General features: G+C 35.9%; 1 protein-coding gene across 3 annotated transcripts; it reads left to right on the top strand.

Annotated features, from left to right (window-relative positions):
* The first annotated feature begins 12,127 nt into the window (after nucleotides 1–12,127).
* LOC149413354 (uncharacterized) lies at nucleotides 12,128–21,209 on the top strand. Of its 3 annotated transcripts, none has more exons than XM_089644988.1 (5): nucleotides 12,128–12,297; nucleotides 15,465–15,651; nucleotides 18,547–18,676; nucleotides 19,468–20,313; nucleotides 20,736–21,209. In XM_089644988.1, exons 1-5 carry the CDS (start codon nucleotides 12,245–12,247, stop codon nucleotides 20,924–20,926), a joined length of 1,407 nt encoding a protein of 468 aa, XP_089501114.1. In that variant the 5' UTR covers nucleotides 12,128–12,244; the 3' UTR covers nucleotides 20,927–21,209. The 3 variants fall into 3 exon arrangements, with proteins under 3 accessions (XP_089501114.1, XP_089501116.1, XP_089501115.1); XM_089644990.1 differs by having other exon boundaries at nucleotides 19,468–19,934; nucleotides 20,736–20,929; XM_089644989.1 differs by lacking the exon at nucleotides 15,465–15,651 and having other exon boundaries at nucleotides 12,189–12,297.
* The last annotated feature ends 4,154 nt before the right edge of the window (nucleotides 21,210–25,363 follow it).

Here is a 25,363-nt window from a genome sequence, read left to right on the forward strand (position 1 = left end):
ACGGACAATGCCCAAAAATACTAATTTGACAAATAATAAAAATAATTTATTTGATTTTGGAATGTGATGAGTTTAGTGTGATCCAACAAATCCATAAGTATGTACATACAGGTAATATATATAAGAAAATAAAAAACAACAAAAAATACAAAATAATATAGAACAAAAGAAAGATGTTCATGGTCTAATGCAGAGGTCCCCAAACTTTTATGTCCTGTAGAACACATTCCTATTTTTTGTTTTCGGTAGACCTCCTGCTTTCCTAATATTGATTTTTAATAATTATTATTTAATGATAAACTAATGTTTATAAGACAAGGTTTTATGCATAGCACAAAGGATAACAAATAATTATAAGCAACAATTGGTCTCCTGAAATACCAATACAAATTGAAAATATTCCCGTTGGCGGCATTTATTTTTACTCGGGAGATATTTTCAATTTGTATTGGTATTTCAGGAGACTAATTATTGCTTATAATTAATTGATTTTTAAACTGAATTTTCCCTAGATTTCAGAATGGGTTTGTATAAATGAGGTATTCTCGATTGCTCAGTACTCGATTCTCCACAGTATTTTCAGACGAAATAATAATTCCCCATAATAGTTTCTTTTGAATGTTTTGAGATTTTCACTAGAATATATGAGATTTTCCCACAATTCGACTTCTTCGTCAATATTTCAGAATTTCCCTGGATATCACACATATTACTTTGAAAACGATTCCACACAAAACCACAACATAGTGACATTCCTAAAAAATGTGCCCTAAAATTGACCTAAATGATTGCCTATTGCGAATGAGCTCCAAATTTTTTTTTTCTATTAACATGGACCCCTTACATGTACATATCGACCCCTGGGGGTCCATATAGACCACTTTGGAAATGACTGGTCTAAAGCATTATTCAAAATTGATGGGGCGAGTAATTTTCTCTAGTGTTCTTCGATGCTGGAATCTGGAGTTTAGTGGGATTCCAAAATGAAGTCTCTTCCGGTGTTGTGCATCCTGTCCCTTAATCCTGCCACCCTGGTTCTTACGAGGACTGCAAAAACAGGAACTCATCCCTCCGTTAGCATGTTGGAAGCACTACAGTATCTAGGAAGGCTAAAAACCACACGGTAGGCGTTGTTATACATGCTGCTGTTCTTAAAGTTGGCCAAAAGTTGGCGTGTATACAAAGGATGTACAGAGCTGGTGGATGTCATCGTAGTCTATCAGCTTGATGATGTTCCCCGAGATACTTTGTTTCTTCCACTGCTCTCAGAAGTTCACCATTTAGGAAAGCTGGTGGAATGCTTTTCAGACCCTGCCCATATCTGATGATCAACAGTGCTGTATTGTGTGTATGTATGAGTTATACAGAGTGTCTGTTTCTAGTGCAAAGTCTTCTCATGTTGTTAAGAGGATTCGTAGCACCTTATTGACTTTATATTCTTTTTAGTATATCGACAAATATTTGTCATTTTCAGATATGAAAGTTCAAAATGTTTTGGTGTGTTTTCTGTACGATATTTTTGAATTGTAAACATTATCATTTAAATATTTTAATTCTGAAAGCGTCTTTAATATATGCGACTTTTTAATTCTGGTAATACTGTACATACAAATTATATATACATACATTAATATTTCTGTAATAATATTCAAAAGCTCATTGATATTAGAAGACACAGATTATGGAAATTACACTTCGTTTCAACTTAATTACTACAAGAAACAACGATATATGTCAGGATAGATGGATTGTTATTCCATTTTTATTTAAAATTCAAAATTTACCTAATAAATTGACCCCATTTCCACCATATTCGACTTTATTGGTATGGAGTGACACTTGCGTAAGTTTTGTTTCAATCTAAATATGCATAAATTACTTAATTATTATCCAAAGTAAGAACCTATAATAATAATAACCTCTTTTGTGCATGTAAATAGTCGTTTCTTGTGGTCATTGTTGAAACAAAGTCTAATAAAGGCAAAAAGTGCAACGGTTAGGGAAATAATTACTAAAAATACTTTGAATCAGTTTAATCAAAATAAGGTTAATTATTTATCTACCGCCGTGCTTAAAGCCACAGATACGTAAATCACACTTCATTTCAACAATTATTTAAAAGCCATCCTTAAATCACTTTAAAGACTTTATCAAAAGAGTCTTTTATCTGCATTCATGAACAGTATTTTATTTAGAAATACAATAAAAAACAGCATATTTACCTGAAATCGAATGAAATGCGAAAATATTTTCCGCACAATCTGCATTTCATATATGAGAAGTACATTGCCAAAGGTAAGTCTTTAGGGTTTAAACACACCCTCTATACAGCATCCTCCGAGGTATGTGTTGGCGTCATGCTCCTCCGATTCCTCGACCGGGCAGTGCGCTTCAGGTGTCTACGGCTCCCTCTATTCCCCTAGGGACCTCGGGAGATATCTCCATCCCCTTTATAGAAACATACCTGAAGCACACCCTCTATACAGCATCCTCCGAGGTATGTGTTGGCGTCATGCTCCTCCGATTCCTCGACCGGGCAGTGCGCTTCAGGTGTCTCCGGCTCCCTCTATTCCCCTAGGGACCTCGGGAGATATCTCCATCCCCTTTATAGAAACATACCTGAAGCACACCCTCTATACAGCATCCTCCGAGGTATGTGTTGGCGTCATGCTCCTCCGATTCCTCGACCGGGCAGTGCGCTTCAGGTGTCTCCGGCTCCCTCTATTCCCCTAGGGACCTCGGGAGATATCTCCATCCCCTTTATAGAAACATACCTGAAGCACACCCTCTACACAGCATCCTCCGAGGTATGTGTTGGCGTCATGCTCCTCCGATTCCTCGACCGGGCAGTGCGCTTCAGGTGTCTCCGGCTCCCTCTATTCCCCTAGGGACCTCGGGAGATATCTCCATCCCCTTTATAGAAACATACTTGAAGCACACCCTCTATACAGCATCCTCCGGGGTATGTGTTGGCGTCATGCTCCTCCGATTCCTCGACCGGGCAGTGCGCTTCAGGTGTCTCCGGCTCCCTCTATTCCCCTAGGGACCTCGGGAGATATCTCCATCCCCTTTATAGAAATATACCTGGACCGCTGGAACGCTGCTGTATTAGGAAGAGTCTCGGAGTCGTTAAGCTGCACTTCCTGCCTCAAATGGGCCCATTGACTGGGACGGTGGATAGTCCCGCTGTTACTCCTTCATTCCGGCAGACGTTCTCATGTACCAGAGGAGGAGCTGATAACCATACTTTGGTTATGGTAGGTACATACTTGTATTAACCCTGCTGTATATATATTTGGTTATTGTGATTTTCCAACAAAGCGTTCAGGTGGAGGCAGTCAGTTTTGCAAAAATATTCCTCAATTGTTACTAAAACCATCTGCGCTTCACTGAGTAGGCACAGTCAATAATAAAATAGAGTTGTGATGCCCTTAGGAATGTGGTGGGTAACCTCCAGCATCCTCAAAGATGGCATAGACCCCGAAAGAGACACTAGGACTTGCAGTGTGGAGATTAAGTAAAAAAAAAATTTCACAACTATTTCAATGAAACAAAATGGATTGTTTAGTATTTCAATTTTATATATTTTTTTGAAATTCACGCAACTACACAGTCACCATGGTAATGAAAATGGAACACTAACCTTTTCATATTTATTATTAGGTACATGCTTTTATTAATATATGCGACAAAATCATTCTAGTACATAAAAATATTTTCAGTTATAAAACTATGTAATTTAGTTAATATATTCTATACAGTTACCATATTAACATAAATGGAAAACAAACCTTTTAATTTTTCTTGTTAGGTACATGCTATATGAAAATAAATCCTTCAAGAACATAGAAATATTTTCAGATGAACTTAATTTAAATAATAATATAGTGGAATGAAGGAATTGATTGTTGACTCTTATAATAATATACATTGAGCAATCAAATTTTAACGCAGAAGATAAAACCAAAATAAATGTGGGATGCAGTGGCGGTTCTTCCCTTAGGTCACTTGGTGTTTGACCCCCAAAATTATAAGATAACAATAATAATCAATTATGTGCATAAAAACAACTGGCCTTATTCTTAATTTATTTAAAATGTAACGCGAACAGCGACTGCGGCGAGTGACGAGCAGTGACATCTGTTGTCTCTAATAGAAGCTTTCATTCACAAGTCCACACGATTCGCTGTATCAATTTAAAGAATGTCCACTTTGGCATCTTCTGTCCCTATGCGCGCCATAGAATAAACGAGACGGCATTATGTCTTTCGTCTAAGTAAAAATTAAGTACCGATGAAAGCTTAGGTCATGACCGTTGGGGAAACAACACGATGAATATTGTATGTTTTACAGAGATGGTGACATAAAAATATCTCGGTTTTTCATTTTACACGCCTTCAGAATGAAGCTGAAGAATGAAAAAAACATAAAAATTAAAAGATCATTGCCAAATAGAATCAAACTCTTATTTTATTTACTTTAATGTTGTGCACAACTGCATTAAAACAGAATTTGCCGTAAGTACATGGATTGTGCATTTATTTCCAATTTACTATGTTAGCGGACTCTAAATACTATAACAAATTGATATAGATAATAATAAATGGGCATTTTTCACAATATCAAATAAAGATTAGTCACACATTTTTCACTATATCAAATAGAGATTAGTCACACATTTTTCACAATATCAAATAAAGATTAGTCACACATTTTTCACAATATCAAATAGAGATTAGTCACACATTTTTCACTATATCAAATAAAGATTAGTCACACATTTTTCACTATATCAAATAGAGATTAGTCACACATTTTTCACAATATCAAATAGAGATTAGTCACACATTTTTCACAATATCAAATAGAGATTAGTCACACATTTTTCACAATATCAAATAAAGATTAGTCACACATTTTTTTCAAATGACCTACCACGACTGGGTCCCTAAAGTCGCCTCTGGTGGGATGTGTTAAATTGTAACTTCTTTACAGGTAATACCAATAAGGCAATACAGAAGTTGATCTACGTTGTAACAAATAAGTTATGTATTGTAATTTTTCACCTGTGGCGCATTCGTCCATCAGTTGATGAATAATATAAATATATTGGGCTTTAAATAACAATGCATATTTTCATAGCCCCTTTTGGGTAGGATAGTTATTTCCCGGGCGCTAAATACCCACGCTAGTTTACCTACACGCCTCTGTTTCAGATTTAAAACTTATAACTACTAAATTGAGTCAATGTAGTAGTTGTAAGTTTCTAGTTACAGGTGGTAAGTTGTAAGAAAGATTACATTAGATTTGTTAGTCGTAAGTTTCTCAGTCATTTGACTATTTACCGGGAAGTTTTGAATGATTGCGATTTGATTAAGTACCTATATACTTGAAATGATTAAATCTCATTGTGAATGAAGCAAGGAGCACTTGGAGCGATATAGATGAAGTGCTACCAACCTCTCTCTACCGCTCATTAAACAATGTGACGGTTAATTGTATTAAACAAACAAGTGAGGCTAGACATTCCACAATGGAGTGCTGATACCAACCCTGATGGATGGTAGTGACGCATGGAACTGGCAGACAACAGATGAAAGTTGATTGAATGCCGTAAAAGAGAGATCCCTGAGGTGTTTGTGTGGTAAAACCATGAATGACTGTAAGATGTGTCATGTCGAAGTGTTGAAAGTAGGATCATATTGTTATTGTTATTTATTGAATATTATGTAATTTGGTGTGAAGAATTATTAGTAGTGAATTGAAAATTCCACTTTTGTGATATCGCGAATTCTTATGATACTCGAGTTTTGAGCCAAAAACGGGGATTTTGGAATTAAACGAGAAAATGCGAAATGCACAATTTTCAGGAATATAACGCGGCTTTTGCGTATTGTTATTTGTATTTTCTAACTTTTAGAAAAATTAAAAAACATAAAGACAAAAAAATAATTAGGAAATTGGAAAAATCCAGGAGTATTCCGGGATATTGGGTGAATTTTCACATAAATGTTGAAATTCCCGTGCGGTTGTCTTCTACAACGAAATTTCATGTTATTTCCAATGTATCATATTAATCAGATAACGCTGAGGACAGAACTTTTTAAAATGATTGGAAAATACCAAATAGTACCGAAGATATAAGCCGTCAAAATGTGGATATTTCCGGACGGCCGATAAGCGAGTGATGTCAACGTACATACAATGAATGTGGATATTTCCGGACGGCCGATAAGCGAGTGATGTCAACGTACATACAATGAATGTGGATATTTCCGGACGGCCGATAAGCGAGTGATGTCAACGTACATACAATGAATGTGGATATTTCCGGACGGCCGATAAGCGAGTGATGTCAACGTACATACAATGAATGTGGATATTTCCGGACGGCCGATAAGCGAGTGATGTCAACGTACATACAATGAATGACGCAGCAGTACTGCAGCACTATGAATTGTTCTGAATTATGTATTGTGTGATGTCAAAAGACGCAATTGTAAATATTTTACTCATGTTCACTTTAAAGGCTCATAACTTCGTCATTTGTGGAGATATCGAACTTATTTTCTTATTATTAACTTATTACTGTTACTTATTACTGTTAACTTATTTTCATACTTTTTCATCAAAAAAAGATAACCTCATTCTGAATAACTCTCTTAATAAAATAAATAAATTCCGGACTTTGGGGGATTTAAATTAGTTTGGGGAATATTCCCGGGTACACATCGCGAGTTACGAGGAAAATGTTAAATTGTGTTTAGTTACGCACACGAGTGCTAACCTTTAATAATATAGGCTTTGCCTATTTCAGCATATCGCTCGCCATAGGAATGTATGGCGAGCGATATGGTGAAACAGGCCAAGCCCATATTATATTATACTATGAGAGAATAGAATAGGTATTAGCTTTTAATGACATTATTTTATTGGTCAGTGATATAATTTATTCCTAATACTGTAAAATAAGAATGTATAAATACTGTTTATAATGCAAATAAATAAAATTAAAATTAAAAAATATCTATATATTAAAGAATGTGTGGCGAGCGATATGGTGAAACAGACCAAGCCCACATATAATGAGAGAATAGCGCTCGTGTGAGACTAGCATTAAGTTTATTTTGGATATGATTGCGTGTGAGTGCGTTTATGCACTTTAAGGTGGCCAGCATGAGAACAGGTGTACGTACACACATCACAGGAGAATGGTTTCTCACCAGTGTGATTGCGTTTATGCCGCTTAAGGCTTCCAGCATAACAACAGGTGTACGTACACACATCACACGAGAATGGTTTCTCACCTGTGTGAGTGTGTTTATGCTCTTTAAGGTGGCCAGCTTGCGAACAGGTGTAAGTACACACATCACACGAGAATGGTTTCTCACCGGTGTGAGTGCGTTTATGCAGTTTAAGGTCGCCAGCTCGTGAACAGGTGTACGTACACACATCACACGAGAATTGTTTCTCACCGGTGTGGATTAGGTTATGACGTTTAAAATTTCTGTTATCATTAGTGGAGTATTCACATTTGGAACATGACAAACGTTTCTTCTGTGGAAGCAGCACAGTGTAGCTCTGCCCCTTGCTTGTGGAGGGCTGTGAGTCGATTGTCCCCATTCCGCTGGTTGGGGCTCCACCTGCCACCCGCTCCTCTTCACACTGCGAACTGCCGCCTGCAGAGAACACTTGCTTCATTAAATAACTCCTAATACGGTCATACATGCTTTTATAAACACACACGCCTCACCATTCACTTCACTTTCATCCTTCGTCTGCCAGTTCCAAGCTTCACTTCTATACACCAGTGTTGGTATAAAACCTTAAATTACCATTGAAATTTGATGAATTGTTCAAAATTCTGTGAAACAACTGGCCCCAAGTCTTCTATTAATAGAGTTTCCTGCGTTTGCCCTTCTTTCAATATCCTTACAGCCAACCTACTTCCAAAACATACAAACTCATCCGTTTGCTCTAAGTAGTTATTGTTCATAACTATATTGCACAGTGCTTTTGTATCTCTCTTTCAAACACCACGGCTTGCATTCATCATTGGTTCCGTCCGCACAACGCCCGCACTATGCACTGGACCGCTCCCAAAAAGCAAGTAAGTTGATAAATACTTTTACATTGACAGGAAGGCCTTTACAATTTATTTCGCCCTTTTCACTTGGGAGCGTCTCAGTGCGTCGTCCACTATATACGACAGACTGAAGAACTTCCATTCTGTTAGAAATGTGCAACTCATCATCAGCATACAACAGGCAACATTGTGTCAAGATTATTCAATTCCTCAGTTAATTAAACATTTCATTTATTGGCTTATTTAAGATCAAACCCAGACATACTTATTTCTTTTCAAATTACAATGTTTTAAGGTACTTTTTATTATCATCGAAGAAGTGATAACAATTTTTCACACCCCAGTGCGAGATGTGAAATAATGCAAAGAAAAGCAATGTTTGTCTTTGTTTTTGCTCAATAAATGTAAATATGTAGTCACAGATAGATCACAACTCTATTCATTGTAGTGAAGTAGATTGAAAACAATTTGCTACCAAAAGTACAAATAAAATATTATGTGGATTCAAAGATGAGCTTCAATACAGTAATAATAATGAGGGTGGGATGTTTTACAGAATTTGAACTATTCATCAAATTTCGTAGCTAATACATATACAAGTTTTTCAAGTTCTGTAATTATCCGAGTACTGTGAAACAACCGGCCCATGGTAAAATAAAAAAAGAACTTTAATGGAACCTTTACAGAACTTGAATTTGATTCATTGTTCAAATTCTGTAAAACAACCCGTCCGAGTTATTAATGGCTATGTGAAACGCAGAATTTAGATGTTTAGTGAATATATTTTAATGACCAGGTACTTGGCAACAATTGACTTCCAGTCTGGGAGTGGCTCCAGACGGTGCAGTGGTATATAATATAGAAGAATGTATACCTTGGAGCGGAGTAGGTGTACGGGTGCAAAGAGGTGCGTGGTACGTCTTGGGATCTATACCCAGCGTCTTCCCATACTCCGGTCCGTACCATACCAGCAGCTCCGTGTTTGACTCTATATTCTTCACTGTTCTGAAAGCATACGCAGAAGTGCAAATAGAATGTATGGTTTACAGCTGACGACTAAGTGTAATGTAGTATAGTATATTATACCGCACTTACCTGTAAAAGATTTGCCCCTTGTATTGAAAGGCTTGCAGGTTCTGTTCCAGGGTATTGCGCGAACAATTAACATAGCGCAGCCAGTTGGCATTGCTAATCTTCTCGCCATCTATATAGTGCCTCCCTCCGTTTGGACGGCGCACCTGAACAGCATGATTTGCGAATTGGTAATTGGTATACATGTGGTAAGCGGTTATAGCAAAAGAAGTGAGTAGGTGAGTAGTACCTGCCACACGTATTGGCTGTTGGGGTTGGGTCTGATGGAGAGTTGGCCGCGGTAGGGCCCGAAGCGCAGACCGCTGGGCAGAGCTTCCGCCGCCCAGGCACCGCGCCCCGCCCCCGGGATTCCCGAGGACCGCAGCGCTACATGCGGGGGGCATCCGAGCTCTGCGTCTCCCGTCTTGTCATCTGGTATTATGAGCAGCGGTCCGTGCAGAGGACAGAACGTCCGGAAGCGTGCGTCGCATTCATCACACCCTGGAAATTCAGCACACACACAGTTACACACACTCCACCACTACACAACACACGAGTACACCCACCACTACACACTTACAGCTGTAAGCGTCGTCCTCCTGTTCCTGCAATTCCATGTAGTTCACCTTCTTCAGTCTTCTCAGCCGCCTCTTCTTGATGTACACTGAAAGTAAGGATGTGTTCATGAAGCCAATTAACCCAACACACACCACAGTATATTCTCTATTCTCTATAGGACTAAAGACTCACCAGGCTCGCTGTCTGGACCCGTGTCTAACTCCTCCTCCAATGCTCTAACCACCTCATCCATTAACTTTTTCCTCCGTGCGCATCTGCAGGAATCAAAACATATTTATGTTACATCACTATGTTAATGCCATCACTATTATAATTGTCAAGTGTCTATAGTAAAGACCAAAGATCACATAAAATAATTTATATAGTTACAAACAAAATACAACAAACTCTTCATTTCCACACTTACTCGTCTATTTCCAGTTGGCTGAAGCCCTTCAAGCATTGCTCCACTGCGCCAACCTGCAACAATCCAACCAACACACATGACACCTTATTCCCTTTTACATACACCACTAATACTAGAGGAACATTAATACAATACGCACCTTATGGTTCTTTAGCTTATTCCGCATTCGGGTCTTCTGTTGTTGTAGCCTGAATGCCGGACTCTTATCTACAAACAGTGAAGAAAAGGAACACTTTAGTAAATTTATTATGAATCTAAATACAACATGCATAATATAGTATTATGTACCTTGCTTTTTGCTCTTTGACTCTAGCTCTGCCTTGAATTTCTCATACCGAATAACAAAATCTGGTTTTTCAATCTTTCCTGTGGACAAAGTAATAAACATTTATCAGTATGTATAAATCTTGTGATTCGTTTTTGGAGTTTTATGCCGTGGTGCGATTCCTCCCTGTTTAGCCAACGTTTCGGACAGCGTCACAGTTACGTTTACAGTTTACAGTTACGTAGCGGTGACAGCGCTGCGGAGTGAAAGAATTCACCGTGAGTGAACAGTGGAATAGACCTTTTCTGTCTACACCTGTACCTGAGTGTAATCCTCAGTGAAGAAGACTGATAGAAAATTGACAACATCACTTACCAACAAGCACAAAGACAACAGCTGCAAGACAAAAACTTAATAGGGACACCAGGGTACACCAAAACTTCACCAAAGTGTGGGTGCACATCTTCCCCAATGATGAAAGAAGGAGGAAGCATAACATGGCATAAAACCTTCAAATTTATCCCAATAATACTTTTGCTGTGAAAATCCTAAAACCCTTTTCAATTAAGGTTGGTGAAATAGGAGAGGGGAGGAGAAAAGAATCTTACCTTGTTTGTACACGACGTACATGCAATGCGCTCCGTAACGTATCTCTTCAGACATTACACTCCATTCCTTCTTGGTGAAAAAGCCTTTCACATTCAGGTTTTCACTGGCCATTTTAAACATTATATTATAAAAATCCGTAAATTTACTACTTTGCTTTGCAAAAAAGCTGCATAATGATAAAACTATTATAATGAAACAAAATTCAGCAGCACAGTATTATACACTTATATGAGAACTTCGAAGACGCCATTAATTCCCGCGGAATTGGAAAAAAGATTCACCAACAGAAAAAAGTTATTTTATGTAGCAAACTTTACGATAATCACTAGAAAGCCGGGGCTAAAAGTTTCAAAGTTCTTTCCCCACTTTTCAATTTTGTATGGTTGATATGTAGGTACTACAAATAAGCCTACTGGAGTTGATATTGTTATTTTAAAACTGAGAAATACATAATTTCTTCCATACTGTTTGTTCAATTTTTAGTAAAACATCATCTACAGAATAATGAAGAAACCTGGTACCGACTTAGTTTAAAATCAACAATAAAATCAAATTTTCTGTGTCTAATATAATGAAATTTTTTAATCGCAATATCCATTTAATATATAAAAACCATTTACATTAAATAAATTAATTTAATTTGAAATTTTCCAATGATTTCAATAGTTTGGATGAATACTGAACTCGCTATTTAAAAAATTACAACTTCCCCGGGTTTTTCATTTCCACAATAACCGTTTTGATGTCGCGAGTGTTTTTATTGGTTTGAGTTGGAGTTTGACCAGGACACACGATCGAAACCTGTTAGATTTAGTTTATTAGTCACCTAATATGCCTACATATTTTGAAATATCTACTATTTACATTTTTAACGATTAGTAGCTGAGTAGACAAATGCGCCAGGTTCCCGCCTAGTTGCACAAGCTTTTAAAAATGATGTTAGTAGGCGGATTTTATAGAATCTCATGTCTGGTCATAATACTTCCTTACAAAGCATTGGTTACGGACAATACCCCTTTTTTACAAATGAAGGTACCTGCTTTGACAAATTAATGACTACATTATTTTCAGTATGGTAACAAATATATGCCATTTTCAGATCTGACATGGATCTGACAGTTAAAAATGATTTTGTTTGATATTATTATGATATTATTGCATTGTAAACATTGGTAAACGTTATCGTACATTTTTTTCTGAAGACAACTATAATATCGTACATACAACAATGTCATCCGGAAATTTATATTCAAATGTATTAAAGCTTTTAGGAGATAACAGGTAAATTTATAAAACCATTTCGCTAAATGATTTTTAAATCATCCGTTTTTAATTACCTTATACTGTAAAATAATTGTAGATATCGAAATTAATATTTTGGAACCTACACATAATTATTTTTACAGATGTTTTAATGATAAACATGTCGAATTGCGCTTCATGCTTACGCAAAAAAAATATATTGCACTTGCTTTCAACATAATTACTACAAGAAACAACATTAAACATATCGAATTCCGCTGCACGCTTTATATGCCAAAAATATATAAATAGCACTTGGTTTCAACTTTGTTACAAATTTGTTTGTCAGAAGAAATAACTAATTATGTAGTGGGAGATGGTAAAAGATGTATTTAAGTTCCATATTTTCCTTATCAAAGTTAAGTTTTAAGGTTAGGAAATACTCATAAATTATTAAAATAACCCAAACTAAGACTCTGAAAACCTATTTTGTGCATATTTACCTAAACCTCCGACTTAAATAGTAGTCTCCATTAAATATTGAAGTTGAAATCAAACACATACACAAGCATGAAGCGGAACTCGACAACTTTACCAATATCCAGAATCACTGGATAAAACACTTTGTATTAGTTCAATCGTTATATTTCAGTCGCCGAAGAAATAAAATAATCTATTTTAATCCCTCCAGTGTTTGATGGTCATATATGACCGGGAGTTCATATTTTATAACAGTATTTTAATATTTTTTTCTATCATGCGGAAATACTTAGAATGAGTTGATGTAGAATGTAAGTAAGTCTAAAGTCATGGTGTTTGAAAGAGCAATATAGTTGTGAATGAGGAATACTTGGTGGATGAGTTTGTGTATTTAGGAAGTATGTTTACTATGGATGGGAAGGCTGACAGAGATATTGAAAGAATGGTAAATGCAGGTAACTCCATTAATGGAGGACTGAATGCAGTTGGCGCTAACAAAAAAATGTCCAAAGAAGCGAAGCTAGCAGTCCATAATGGAGTACTGGTACCTACCCTGATGTATGACAGTGAGGCATGGAACTGGCAGAGGAAGGATGAAAGTAGACTGAATGCTGTAGAAGTGAGATCCCTGAGGCATATGTGGGTAAAACCATGTATGATTGTGTGAGAAATGTGGAGATCCGCAAAGAATGCTAGGTTGATGTAAGCGTAATGAGTAAGATTAAGAAAGGGACACTTAGATGGTTTGGCCATGTGGAGCGAATTTGCGAAGAAAGGAGTGAAAGGAGAATATATGATGCAAATATGAATGGTAGCAGAAGTCGGGGACGTCCGAGGAAGACATGGCACAATCAAGTGAATCAGATACTTGTGTCGGGCCATGTCAAGAGTCAGAATAATAGAAGAGTATGTATGAGACGGTGTATGAATGTGAATGAGGCAAGGAGTGTGTGTCAAGACCGAGTTTTTGGCGGTTCGTCCTCTCTGCCTACCCCTGCGGTGAAACGGAGTGATGGTAAGTTAGCAAACTCGCTTTTACTTTTAATAAAACTTTGCCTTTGCAATCAATAAAAAAACATAAAAATTAACAATTTCATACACACAGTTATCATAAAATAATGACCGTCAATAAACAAAATGCGGACTCCCGAAAGACAACGGCTGATATGTGACCCGACGCATGGTGACATGACAACAGTGATTAATTTAATAGGGTATACGACTGTATATGTGCGGCCGTCAGCCAGGCGATATTTAGATTATCCACATCTTATAAATATATGTTTAAATCAAACCTTTCATAAAAAGATAAGATCGTAAAATCCAACCAGTAGACAATAATATTTTTTTTTTTTCGAAGAAAACTTCTTCTAACTGCTTTTCACTTTGTGATGGCATTATTTATTTTTTATAAAAACACAAATAACATTGTTTACATCACTTTATTTCGATACAAAATCTCAACATGTTTCATATCTCAGAATCTCAACATGTTATTATATCTCAGAATTAAATATCATAAAACAAACATGTTTAAATATAAATCAAATATGAACATGTTCAAACATGAACATGTTTCTAATAAATCAAACATGAACATGTTTCATATCACAAAATCTCAACATGTTATTATATCTCAGAATTAAATATCATAAAACAAATAGCATCTAATAACGGCTATCCTAATAAATTGATAGATGAAATACTAAATAAAAAAATTAAACATAAATTCTTTAAACTTTATATTTATCCTATTTATAAAGATACAAACAAACAATGGCGTAGAATTCTATTTGTAGATAATGATACTTCCAAAATTATAAATAAAAACATCCCCTTCACTATTCAACCGGCGTTTTATACGAATAACAAATTAAAAAAATATATTCTTAATAATAAAGATATTGATAGTCAAACTAAAAAATCAGGTGTTTATAAACTCAACTGTAATGATTGTAATTCCTTTTATATAGGAAAAACTAATAGAAACTTTGAGATCAGAATTAAAGAACATCTTAGGGCTTTAAAGGGAAACTGTGAATCAGAATTTGCGGATCATTTATTAAATAACGACCATACTTTCGATATTAATTCAGGTTTTAAAATACTACATTCTGGTTACAAGGTATCTCAAATCAATAATTTTGAAATCCTAGAAATAAGAAAACACGTGAATATGAAAGCAGATATTATTAATAAACAAAAAAATTTTATAAACCCCATTTTAAATATTTTCCCAATTACCCGGTCTTTCCCGTCTAATGACATTTTAATTCCTACTTTGAATAATCCTCCCCCACTCTTATCCCTCCCCGCTCCTTCTACCTCTTCTTTCTAGACCTAATTTTAATTATAACTTTAGTATACTTGTGCTCCTGATGAAGTGAACTTGGTTCATGAAACATGTTGAGATTTTGTATCGAAATAAAGTGATGTAAACAATGTTATTTGTGTTTTTATAAAAAATAAATAATATATTTGATGAGGTTACAATTTTAGTTTTGTCTTTATGACTATTATACATAATATTTGATGACAAAATGTATGTTCACGTCAACCCTGCAGTTGCAGGACTTCATACCGTGGGCTCGATTCTTCAACACTACTTATGCAGGGGTCTGATTCCTAAGGGTTAAACTGATACGAAGTGTTTGTAAAAATAAAGTTAAATTGTGCTTATTAACAATGTCCAGCAATTCTGGGTATTTACCCATTTTTATTTCTAGCTTTGAGGCAGATTTAGGCGACCAGCCAAGGGTTCGCAGGAAGACGATTTTGAAATCCAACATAAACCCTGGTGCCTGTGTATTTTGCAATAGTAAACATGATTTAAGGAGTATGCATATGAACTATCCATATAACAATGTGTTGGAAAACTACACGGAAATGCTATTAAGTTGTTTCAATTTGAGAGTAAGCTAAATTATTGTTATAAGTTCAAATCCTTGTGTAAAACAATCAATACTAAAATATTGTGTAAAATTATCATACTCCTCTTACATCGGGGGATATGGAAAAAAATGCATTAAAGTTTTAATTATTTAAGTAGTTAAAATCAATAAACCTATGATATTTCCCATATTTTACATTTTAGTCCTCTATATATTAAGCAGTTCTGTTCTTTTACTCTTTGAATCTGCACAAATAATTTAAATAACCCAAACTAAGAACCTATTAACCTATTTTGGGCATGTTTATCCATCTTCCCCGATGTAAATAGTTGTTTTGTGTACTTATTAAGTTTTAAACAAAGTTTTATTTTAATACTTTGGGCGTGTTTATATAATTAAAGAATTTATAGAATTTACACCATCTTGTGTACGGTTGGCTGCATTGTCTACTGTAATTTGGACAAAATATGTATGTATGTAAATATGGTATCAACTGAAAACGACAAATTACGCATATCTGTATATCTGTGCTAGTGATGCAACAGAGCTCTGCTTCCGCTTCCGCTTCTGCAGAAATTCCGCAAGTTTTTCACTTCCGTTTCCGTTTCTGGTTCCGCAAACTTTATAACAGAACTCTAAACGGAGAATACAGCGAGGAACGCGGAGGCGGGGGGCGCGGGGACGACTGGACAGGGGGCGGGACACAAACGATACAAACGTGTCGCAACGACTTCGTTTGTTTATAGTTTATGTATTTTGGCAACACTGGGTTTATTTATGATTCTGCATTCTGCGCATCACCGCACCATACACTATCGCGACTTATTTGGATCCGCGATAAAAATCTCACTTTTTTACCAGCATCATCACAGAGCAGGTTGAATCTAAATTACTTAATGCAACGATTATGATTAACAATATTACATTTAGAACCAGACAACCCAATTCCATGCAAGATGATGACCGTGTACCTTCCCCCAAAAGAAGTCGAACTCAATTTGCGAATGAAGATGAAGATATCGAAGTGCAGCCTTCTACTTCAAAATCATCATCATCATTACAAATATTGCAATCGATGTTAAGTTTAAATGAAGACCAGAATGAGAACTCTTCTACAACTGACGATGGTGACAATTTACATTTAGAGATACAGTCACATGTTCGTGAGTACAAGAAAGAGAAGAGACTACCTCTCAATGAGGATCCCCTTATGTGGTGGAAAGTAAATGCGCACAAATACCCCCATCTGTTGCCAATAGTTCGCCAATACTTAACAGCTCCCCCCAGCAGTGTAGCCAGTGATCAATTATTTAGTGCAGCTGGTTTAATATATGAAGAACACCGAAACAGACTCAAAGGTGAAAAAGCAGCCAAATTACTTTTTATAAAATATAATTTACCACTGTTTAATTTGGAGTACTAAAAGTACAAAATACAAATTTAATTAAACAAATCTTAAAAAATAAAATTGTTATTTTTCTTCATAGTATTAACACTTCCGCTTCCGCTTCCGTTTCCGCTTCCGCTAAGATTTACTTTTGACATCTGTTTCCGTTTCTGCTTCCGTTAAGACACTTCCGTTGCATCACTAATCTGTGCTCATAGAAACATTGCTTGGAGGATTTACAATATATTTTAACATGTTTATATCTTTGGAATGGTAGATTAAGGAGATGCAATATTTTAATCCATAAAAAATATAGGCAATCTTTGGTACATTTCAGTACTCATTTTCAACCAAAATTGGAGATATTGATATATTAAGATTTAAGATTTCACGGCCAAAAGTATTTTTGTTATTTGTTTTTGGGGTGTTATGCCTTGTTGCGCTAACTCCTTCTTTAGCCAACGTTTCGAACAACTTTACAGTGTCCATCATCACACATCTGCCCTGATGATGAACACTGTAACGTAACTGTAACTTAGCACAACACGGCATAACACCCCAAAAACAAATAACAAAAATTGATATATTAATTTAAAATAAATTAAATTTATTATTTTACCTATCCACCGAAGTTAATAGTTGTTGTTATTGTAATTAAGTAGAAACAAAGTGTTATTTCAATTAAAATCTATACGCATTAAGAATCAGGTGGAATAGTAAAATTTTATCCAAAATCAATATTTTCAGAATTGACGGACACAAATATTTATTTATGCAATGCTTTATTTTTATTATTGAGGGCATCAATATTTTAATTGATAAACCTGTGATGATGATTCCTACAATGGCATGATAAACGAAAAAATGATATATGACTTCTGTAACGATTATCTTAACCCATTCTTTGCGGGAGAAGCTTAAAGGCGTCTTTTGCGTACTGTTGGTGAAGAGTAGGAGACGCTTTAAAGTATTTTTTGTGCTATTTGTAGACCTCAGGAAACGCCAAAACGTGTTGAATTTCTGTGAAGTAAAAATTAGTTTCCAGATCTCGTGTGATGTGTACTGGGTACCTGGCAATTCATAGAATTATTGAATTCGTAGAGTTATTGTAGACTGTGGTCATAAAACATGCACTTGAAATACAATTACAGCGGTAAAACTTCGTTTTCATTACATTTCATCAGTGTTGTACCGATATGGTACTGATATTCTTTGGTTCAAGACGTTCTCCATTTTAGTTTCTGCCTCCATTCCGCTGTTACAAAATGTTTTTTCTTCAAAAAATATTACGAATTTTGTACAAAATACCTATCATTGTGAAATGTAATTTCGCGCGCGAATGTGAAAAAAGTGAATCGATACGTATTTGTATATCTGATACACACCATTTTAATTAGATTTTATTTTTTATTATTAAATTTCCATGCAAACTCCCTCAATCTTATCTCACACCTGGTATTTTTTCCAGTGTGATTTTATTTGACCATCGATGAAGTATTAATTTTTTATGCGATATAATTTATTTTTTAGCTGGTAGGTGTGAATCAAAGAGACAAATGTAGTGTAATATGCAACACTTGTATAACTAATTTGAGGGATGCATTTGTATTTCGGAAAAAGGTTGAATCTGTGGATGAAACATACAACGGACATTCTAATGGTAATATACCTATTTATTAACTATAATACACAATATCTAAATTGATTAAACTTTAGGATTTCATTTTTTTTGCATTAGCTCCTTTCAGGAGACACTGAATTTTTTTCCCTCATGGCCTATATCATCTTTGGGGATGCTGTGTGGAGGTTCTATTGAGGGAAATCAAGGAGAGGAAGTTCTGGGAAGGAAAAAGGTATGAGTGGTGGATAGGAATCCGGGGGTCAATGTGTCCAGGAGTATGTAAGAATCCATCCTCGCCACTACGGTGCAAGGCTATGAGTCGAGAGAAAGTCCAACTCAACCAGTCTCTCCCGGCCTGACCCGCCACGCAGAAGATGGGCAAACGCGTCCGCCGCCGAGACCTAGACAAACCCCGCCCCATGAACGCGGCACCCCTGTTAAGTCACCAAATGTAGCAAATCACTTGGGCTGACCTATCTGGGATGGCAGGGGTGTTGGCTATCTGATAAATGGTCCTGGGGCAGTATGGTAAAAAAAAATAAAAAAAACTCCTCGATGGAAGCTCTGCTTTTTCGAAAAGTTTCTATTTCATTTTACTAGGCCAACACACATATTTTTAGCTCCCGACGTCATTTCCATTATGAGTTATAGGGCTTTGAAATATCCATTTAACTATGATCATGGATCACTGTATGTTTCAAACTATTATCCTGAAAAGTTTTAAAGTGTAGTAGGTATATTTTGGAATAAAATTTTTCAACATTCTTTAAGTTTCTTTGCTTATTCAACTTGAAAATTAATTAACAATTTATTTGCTGTATTTATTTCAGATACTTGTAACAAGCAACTTGAAATAAAGAAAAACATGTTGAATAAACACAGCAAGAAGCGGAAAGCTAAAACGGTAAAAAAGTATAAAAAAGACAAACTGAAAGACAAATTAAAAACCGAATTGAAATTCAACAAACACAAAATAAAACAGGAAATGGACCCAACAAACGAAGACTCGCACATTCCGTTGATAAATTTCAACTCAGACCACGAAAGCATTCCATATTACGACATTGAAGATATTGCTTACGAAGATATCAAAGTTGAAATAAAACCTAAGATACCTTTAATTTCAGAGAAAAAAATCGTTACAAAAAATGGCGCCATACCTATCTTAAACTCGTTCGCTTTAATCTGTCCAGTTTGTGGCGAATCTTTCGGCGTTCACGCATCACTGAGGAAGCATTATCCGATACACTTTCCAAACTTCCTCTGCGATATTTGCGGACGTGCCTTCCTGGACAAAGTAAGTCTCATTCGTCATATAACCATTCATTCTGATCAAAGACACCCATGCAAGATGTGCAAAAGAACCTACACCAATCGTGGGGCACTTCTACAACACATTAAAAAATTCCACCGTGGCGAGAAAGGATACTGTTGTACCCTTTGTCCAGAACGATTTAATGACTATTCTCAAAAGAATCGGCACCAGTTTGATGTTCATGGCTTGCCGTGCAGGACTTATACATGCGAAACGTGTAATCGGGTGTTTTATCGCAACTGCAAGCTGTCAGAGCATATTAAACGGTTGCATTTGAAGCAGAAGAATTATCTATGCGATATGTGCGATAAGGAGTTCTTTACAAATGGGGAATTGTCAATGCACAAGTTACGACATTCAGGTTTGTTCAATTATACTTTTTTTTCAGTCCTCACATTATGAATAACCCAACAATATTTCATTTCTTCCTACTAATGGGAAATGTTTCTTGTAGAATGATTGAAGACTTAGCTTCCTGTCCCACTGGTCGGTAAGCAATCGACATAAACAGAATGCTGTAAGACAAGACCCTGTGCAGAAAATTAAGTTGGCTATAGTAAGGTAACAGTTTGCTTCACAGTTCAGTGTGGAACATTTCTGCTCAGGGTCTTCTCTGGGCAACATTCGGTTTATGGCAATTGCTTACCGACCGACCGTGATGACGGGCTTAGCAAAGGAATAAAACCCACGACACCTCAGATAGGAAAGAGAAGCATATATCCACTCAACTATTAACCGGTCATGTTTATTACCAATTTAATACCTATGGCTCTATTTTTCCAGGTGACAAGACCTTTGCCTGCGAAAAATGTGGCAAATCATTTGCCCGGAAGAAAACCCTAATGGAACATTTAAAAATCCATGCGAATCTGAGAGCTCATAAATGCACCCTGTGTGATAAAGCATTTGTTCAAAAATGTACCCTAAAGGGGCATATGAGAACGCACCAGAAATGTGGGGTCCAAACTGTATAATCGGGTCTCTTGCGACAAAATGTTTTCAAAATATCTGACAAAAACATTGGGTCGGGGCCCCAACGTTTTTTGTTTTCCATCGGCCATGAAAAACAAAACATGTTTGTTGGATATTTTGAAAACATTTTGTTGCAGGAGATGGCCTTAACAGAATATTTGTTTTGTTTTCATAATCAATTTCTTTGATACATTTACAATGTTTATTTTTACGGTTTCTGATAACTGAAGTCTTGACGAATTGAATCCATTCAATATTTTTTATTGAGATAGCTTTTTGCTTGAATAAAGTCTATTTATATTTTTTATTGTTTTTTTCTTTAGAATAAGACTGTTTAAATTTGCCGAAATTTATAAATAAGGTGACAGGAAACTCTGATGATAAATGATTGAATGCGGTAGGCGTTAACAAAAATTGTCCGAAGAAGCGAAGCTAGCAGTCGACAATGGAGTGCTGGTACCTACCCTGGTGTACAGCAGTTAAGCATGGAACTGGCAGAGGAACAATGAAAGTAGACTAAATGCTGTAGAAGTAAGATCCCTGAGTATATATGGTAAAAGCATGTATCATGTGAAAAATGTGGAGATTACAAAGAATGCAAGGTTGATGTAAACGTAATGAGTAAGATTAGGAAAGGGACGCTAAGATGGTTTGGGCATGTAGAGGGAATGAATGAAGAAATGAGAATATTTGTTTGTTTTATTTTATTTATGATACGCCCTGTACCCGACTAAATGTCGTGTGCATACAGACTGTAAAAATAGGGGTTAGTTACACGCCTCAAACGACTTTGTAAATGCAAATCAGTTGACTTTCGTCCTGAAAAGGACGTTTCTGGAATATAGACGACTTTTGTGCAAAATGCAAATAAGTGAAAGATCGCCTTTAACCCATTGGCCTCAAACGACGCCGTCCCGGCGGGTCTGGTGTCGTCGGCTTAAAAACGAAAAAGGGATACATTATTGACATCTGTGTTTAAAATTTTAAATGCCAATCGCTCTGTAGATAATTAAGCATTCATTTCGTAGTAATTGGCAGGACTCCGTTGGTACAGTTTTTTCCTGATATTTACGATTGAAATTTTGTTTATATTTCAGCGTCATTGAATTTTTTTTAAAATAGCGTGTGGTTCGGGAATTGACAAGCTTGTTCGTAAAATGCATGGTGGGCGGCTAACATAAGCCCAAATTGAAATAAAATATATTATGGTCATAAGTATGATTAATGTAAAACTTTTCTTAATCCAATTATAAAAAAAAGAAAAAAAAATGGTTTTTATAAAAAAAATATTTTTATATCCTCGTTTAATCATATTATTATTATTTTTTAAAAAACTGCATATATTTTTTGCATACCTTAATTCAATGAACGAGTAAATTTAAAAAAATTGTTTCGTTTGCATGTTTAGTTTAAAAGTTATGTAAGATTTAGTACACCACTGCAGATTTAAAACTTCGGTACAAAACAATTCGGAGGCCAATGGGTTAAAAAGGCGGTTAAGTATGTCAGCTTCTTAAGCCTCGTGGTGCCCGCCGGAATCTAGTCGATGCAGGATACTTCAGTCGATGAGGGAGAAAGGCCAATAAAATTCTCAGAACTCGGCAGAAAGGGGCTGCGGCAGGTAGCTGGTAGATGCGAAGGTCCGAGGCGTTGGTGACCGAATGGAGAAAGAGACTTTAAAATTTAAAATTGCTGCTTTTTGTCAAAGTTGCGACTCGACAACGGCACACAAAAAAAAGGTCGGCCAAGGTCGGCGGCCCGTTTATGGCTTCTCATTGGTCGGATTTCTATAGCCGTTGGAGTGTACGAGCCAGCCTCAGAACCCACACTTTCTAATCGCTACCCGCCGGCCAATTGTTTATTGTTCATTTTTTACAAGTTACATTTTTTTACATTTCAAGGAATTTAACAACAATTGGACAATCTTAAAGCTAGGTACACAATGCAGGGTTCCGTGAATGTGGACAATTTCAAATAGTTTATTAATGTCACATCCACGGATTAACATTATACACAAAACAATATTTATTTATTACTTCAAATATAAAATAGTAGCGACAGATATAAACAAAAACCATATAAACTCATTCTTAAAATATAACGCACAAGCGTCCAATATACGCCCGTAATAGCTTATACATACATTTGATAATATGAACATAACAATTCAGTGAAACTAATCAATATAAAAATTTGCAATTAAAATTATACAGATAAATGGTATTATGATAAACTTAATTATTATTATTACTGAGGTATGTTATTATAGCCTTCTTGTAAATATATTTCTAACTGCATGCAATCTAGGTACAAGTGAGTATCTAAATCAGGGGTGTCCAAACTAGATGGGACCCAGGGCCAATAAAAAAGACTAAATACATTGGTGGGCCGCAAAATATTTATAAAAATAAAATACTGGTAATAATACGTAATATCGTTATTTTATTATCTACTTTTTCATTAATTTGTCTTTTACAATTCTGTCAACATCAACCTCAATACTAGTGGTAGCTAGGCGCAGTGCATGTTTAAGTGAAGTATCTGTCAATGAAGACCTGTATTTCGATTTAATAAACTTCATTGTTGAATATGCACTTTCACAAAGGTAGGTACTGCCCATCATCGAGCCCATTTTTTGCCCGAAATTCGTCAGTTTCGGGAAACGTTCAGCGAGGAGCTTAAAAAAATCAATTCCTGTTTCTGTTCTGCCCTTGTAAAGGGGGTCTGATTGCAGATCACACAGTTCCAATTGATAATCAATCTTCACACTCGCAACTGCGATCGTTAATGGATGAGTAAAGAGAGCTATATCACTCTCAATTTTTTTAAAATCTGCAAAACGCCGCTCAAATTCGACGATTATTTCGTCCATGTATTTGAGGTGGTCCAAAAAATTACAGTCTTCAAAATTTTTCATCTCTAAATAATGTTCTTTACAACTTGAAAAAAAAGAAAAATCATTTTGTTGTAGAGACGTTTTGAACAATTTCAGTTTACTTCTGAATCCATTCACATTTCCGTACATGTTGGCTATATTGAGGTTTTTACCTTGCAATTTTAAATTTAATTCATTCAAGTGTTGCGTCATATCAGTTAAAAACGCAAGATCAGCTAGAAACTGAGGATCTCGCATTTTATCTTGTAGTTCAGAAGTGTCAGATGATATCTCATTTTTTAGAAATAAAGGTATTTCTTTTCTTAAGGCGAAAAAGCGTTGCAAGCACTGGCCAGCACTTAGCCATCTGATTTCCGAATGCAATAGTAAATCTCCATAGTTTGCATCGATTTCACTTAAAAAGTCTCTAAATTTTCTATGTGTCCATGCTATTTTCTATGTGCAAGTTCAGTTCTAGCCTCCGCGGTTAGAACGTGTTACAATTTTGCTCGGCAATTAATATTCTCTATATCAGTTCCGGTCAAAATTCTTACAAACCTTTTAGCGCCACCAGGTGTATTTTTTTACGGGCTATCCGCCTGTAATATTTTTTTTCCTGTGTTGTTCTTTTTTCCTAGTGTTTGATAGCATATAAGTGTTTAAATTTAACAATCCGCCATATTGGTGGTTCTCACCACTTCCCCGGTATCCATTATCGATACAGGGTAGAAAGTTTACTTCCGCATCGTTTAACAAAAAGTTCCGGTGAAATTGACACTACTTTGAGTTTTTTATAGTGATTTCAAATTTATACCGCGGTGTTCCTCATTGAAATACTACTTACGGCCGTATTTCGCAGTGAATCTCGACGACACATACTGTATCAGACGCAGAATTTCTTTCTGCGTCGAGTGATCGTCGCGGTTTTTTTGTAAGTGCCATACTTTTGGTTTTATAACCGTTTTAAAGTCCAACACGTGGTCAATTCTCTAGAATATTCTACGATAATTTCTGTGAAGTGACGAAAGAACTTGTGCGAACTGCTTGGAGGACTGACCCTTCATTTGGCAACAACGGTTAATTTTGCAACTTTTTTTGAAAATTAATATGGTTAAGTCCAAAATTTTTAAATCTCAGGGGAGTGCCATATCCGTTTGAACATTTTTTTTTTTTTAGATAATCCATTCACAGTGGAGGACTAATAAGTGGATTTTGAAAACATTAAATTTTTGCAGTTTTATTAAATACATTGGGGAGGGCTACTGAAAAGATATAAAATTAATTTACTAAAAATTGGGTAATTGTTAAAATTCATTGGGTAAACGCGTAACTTTGTCAATTTCAACTTTTTTTGAAATTTGACAACAGTTTAGGTTAAAAATTTTCCGCATTTTTTTCCCCATTTTTGGGGAAAATTTCAAAAAGTGGGGTAAATTTTTCATTTTCCCCATTTTTTTGTGAAAAATGGATTCCGACGTAGTTTCGCCTGGCGAAACCGGTGGTGCCACTGGCAGACGTGCCGGACCATCCAGTACGCGGGAAAGTGCTCTTTTAGCCCGTATGA

This window comes from Hesperophylax consimilis, chromosome 22 (genome assembly GCF_061612785.1).
Source record: "Hesperophylax consimilis isolate HC1 chromosome 22, BYU_Hcon_1.0, whole genome shotgun sequence".
NCBI classification, from domain to species: domain Eukaryota; kingdom Metazoa; phylum Arthropoda; class Insecta; order Trichoptera; family Limnephilidae; genus Hesperophylax; species Hesperophylax consimilis.

Coding starts and splice junctions, on each gene's coding strand:
- LOC149413354 (XM_089644988.1), top strand. CDS start 12,245: ATGTCATCCGGAAATTTATATTCAAATGTATTAAAGCTTTTAGGAGAT. Junction 12,298..15,464: donor AAGCTTTTAGGAGATAACAG/GTAAATTTATAA, acceptor TTTTATTTCTAG/CTTTGAGGCAGATTTAGGCG. Junction 18,677..19,467: donor ATACAACGGACATTCTAATG/GTAATATACCTA, acceptor TATTTATTTCAG/ATACTTGTAACAAGCAACTT.